General features: G+C 40.3%; 1 protein-coding gene across 1 annotated transcript; it reads right to left on the bottom strand.

The window, feature by feature from the left end:
- Nucleotides 1–717: 717 nt before the first annotated feature.
- LOC103145263 (homeobox protein Hox-A7) lies at nt 718–3,096 on the bottom strand. The gene is made up of 2 exons (XM_007562631.2): nt 2,071–3,096; nt 718–1,182 (listed from the first exon to the last, which is right to left on the bottom strand). Exons 1-2 carry the CDS (start codon nt 2,441–2,443, stop codon nt 893–895), a joined length of 663 nt encoding a protein of 220 aa, XP_007562693.1. The 5' UTR covers nt 2,444–3,096; the 3' UTR covers nt 718–892.
- Between the last annotated feature and the right edge of the window lie 173 nt (nt 3,097–3,269).

The raw sequence follows: 3,269 nt of genomic DNA, 5'->3' as shown, positions 1-3,269 counted from the left end.
TATATATATATATATATATATATATATATATATACTTCCTATAGTGTGCCAGATGTGGTAGTCTATAGTTTCTAACCTTTACTTTCCCTGTAATTATGTTTGTAATAAAAACATGTGCAAGTCGTAGCACTTTTTTCTCAACATTTTTTATGGTCCATTACACTTTTAATGTGCATCCCATTCATTCATTTGGAAGTTGCTTGCTTTACAGCCTAAATTGATCACAGTACAGTACTAGCTACTAGCACACTGTCAATTACAGCTACCAACGCAACAAAAAATGCCGACTAATGCTTATCCAAGCTTTTTTTTTTTTAAGCATTCGGTTCTAAAGGTGTGTATGTAGATGGGAAGTTGAGGTAGAAACACCACTCATGCGAACATTCATATTTATTGATCAGGACACCTACATTTCCATTCAGTGATAAACTTGTGTTTAATTAAAGCACACGTCCGTCTCGAAAACGAGGCACATCTATGCAGGAGACAATGCATTTGCTATCATCAAAAGGAATTAACATCCTTTTGATGATAGCAAATGCATCATCAAAAGGCTTATGCATTTGCATCATCGCTTAGAAAATATCTAAGCGTTCGCTTAGAAAATATCCTGAATTAATTTCAATCTGTGAAAGCTTGATGTATAAAAAAGGGAACACGTTAGGTAGTTTTCGTTCAACGGAATGTTGGTTCAGTAGTATTCAGTCACATGCATAATTTTTTTTTCTTAGAAGTGGAGCTGTTCAGTATTTAGAATGCAAAGCAGCAGAAATCACACAATCATCTCCGAAACTCAAATACTCGAATATGTGCACGCTTGAAAAGTGAATAAACATGTCCCTTATTATCCCTAAACGTATAAGATGATATTTAATTCTCTCTATCTCGGCCTTCAAAGTTTAGGCTCCGCCGGGTCTCCCCCGCCGGGTTCTCCATCTGCGGATTCGGTCTGGATGTCGCCCTGTTTCATCTCCTCGAGGTTGGACTCTTCCTTGTGGTCCTTCTTCCACTTCATTCTGCGGTTCTGGAACCAGATTTTGATCTGTCTCTCGGAGAGGCAGAGGGCATGGGCGATCTCGATCCTCCGCCTCCGGGTCAGGTACCGGTTGAAGTGGAACTCCTTCTCCAGCTCCAGGGTCTGGTGCCGGGAATAGGTCTGCCTGCCCCGCTTTCGGTTTGGACCTGCAGAGAATACGAACATAATAACTTAATAATACTGTATTATTATTATTATTATTATTATTATTATTATTATTATTATTATTATTATTATGTTATTTTTTGGAAGCTGGCAATACAAAACTTGTAGCTGCAGGCACAATGTATTCCTCTGTGGTATTTCATTAGTGTGGTTCGTATTTTCGTATTACTTCAAATTTCCTCAACAGACACAAGTGATTTTCTTTAGTTGTTTTGTTATTTGTTTGTTTGTTTGTTTGTTTTTGACACTTTAAAGTGGTCATGTTGGAGTCATTTGCACATGTCTGTAACCGCTGGTGTGAAGAAGGCCTTTCCAACTAAAAGCCTATAATGGTCTTCACACTCACACTCACACGCACACACGCATACACGCACAAACACACACACGTTGCTGGATTAAAAACGAACCAGTTGTCACTGGCAAAAAAAAGTATATATATAAAAAAACAAGGTTTCATTGTGCTCTAAATCCATCTGACGGAAATTGTGAGTCATATTGATCCTGGTTCTCAGAGAACAACACAGCCTCTGCGGTGCAGACTCAATTAGAAAGAAGCTGCAGAGTACAGGGGAGCTGATTTACGCCACAGACCGGACTCTTTTACAGCCACAAAGGGGGAGAAGAGGCTGTAAGAGTAATAGGAGTGCAGAGGAAAAACCCCCAGCGGCAAGTCTCTGCCTATAGTGAACACACAGGAGCTTTGGCCAAATGAATTTATGGCTGCAGAACTCATTAGTTGCGCAATAAAAAGTTTTACGATTCTTTCCATGCAACAGGAATGAGCTGGTGGGTATTAATCGAACTGCTAAGGTCCGGCGTAAGTATTATTTTTTTTAATGTCATTGTTTGGTTTTGGGGTCAGAACTTACCTGATGCCCTCATCCAAGGGTACATACGGTACTGTTTGTCCGGAGGCGAGATGAGGGGTCCCGGTCCCGGGTGACAGCAGCTCTCGCTGACCAGGCGGCCCTGATCAAGCCCCTGATCAAGCGGGCTGCTGCAGTCCTGAGTGTGTATGTCCCGTCCCAGGCCATATCCCGAGGTAAACACAGGGTTCAGACTCTGGTAGGCTGCGTTATTGACGCTGTAAACTCCAGAGAGGGATGGCCTAAACGTGATGGCCGCAGTCCGACGGTCCTCCCCGCCAGGTCCAATGCCACAAGACGCTCGCTCGACGATCGGAAACAGAGAACTACCCGAAGCAGATTTGCAAAGGAGACTGTCCACATAATAAGAACTCATTTTTTTTTCTTTTTTCACCCCCGCTCTGATTTGTTGGCCCAGAATCCTCAGTGTCGTTTTTACGAGGTAGCGTGATATATGACAGCAATACACCCTAGATTTACACCAAACCCCATTTTTACTCTGGACCAAAGAACTCAGCCATGTGACTAAGGCCCGGTTGCTCTCGTCCAATCAGCAGAGGCGTGGATGTCGCGATGGCACCGGACCACGGAGCGGGATCAACACCTCACACACATAAACACGTAGAGTCGAATAAACACGCTGCAGAGAAATTCTCACAATCTAAACGATCTGGAGATGCAGTTACAGACGTAACGGTATTATGTCTCTTCCCTCCTTCCTCACCAAGAGACTGGAAATAAATTATTCTTTTTATTCGTTTACATCTAGTGGCGTGTAACTATACTCATAAATCCAATAATTAACGCCATTGGTATATTAGCAGTGTGACCGCTGATTTACTCCTTTTTAACACTTTACACTAGATTAACTATTGAAAAGTATAAATGTAACGAAATAATGGTGAGAGTGCTTTGAATCTTTTACGAGTATTTTAAACGAATCAGTTAAGGGACTTAGTGATGAACTCAGTTTTATGCAAATACATCTTTATTTATATTATGTATTAATATCTCTGAAGCTAAACAAGTTATGCACTATGTTGTCTTTGAATTTAACACACAACTGAGTCAAATATGTAATTTATGATAATGAAAAGCTCCTTCAATTTGAAATGACAAGTAAAATCAGCCTTATAATAAAATCTCTGCTGCTATTATTATTATTATTATTATTATTATTATTATTATTATTATTATTATTA

Source organism: Poecilia formosa, unplaced genomic scaffold (assembly GCF_000485575.1).
Source record: "Poecilia formosa unplaced genomic scaffold, Poecilia_formosa-5.1.2 Scaffold139, whole genome shotgun sequence".
Taxonomy (NCBI): domain Eukaryota; kingdom Metazoa; phylum Chordata; class Actinopteri; order Cyprinodontiformes; family Poeciliidae; genus Poecilia; species Poecilia formosa.
The sequence above is the reverse complement of the archived record's forward strand: the minus strand, read 5'-3'. Positions and strand labels throughout refer to the sequence as shown.

What these genes read in the sequence shown, in the direction of transcription:
- LOC103145263 (XM_007562631.2), bottom strand. Translation starts at nt 2,443, where the DNA reads ATGAGTTCTTATTATGTGGACAGTCTCCTTTGCAAATCTGCTTCGGGT. An exon ending in CCCTTGGATGAGGGCATCAG is followed by an intron (nt 1,183 to 2,070) that starts GTAAGTTCTGAC and finishes TATTCTCTGCAG; the next exon opens with GTCCAAACCGAAAGCGGGGC.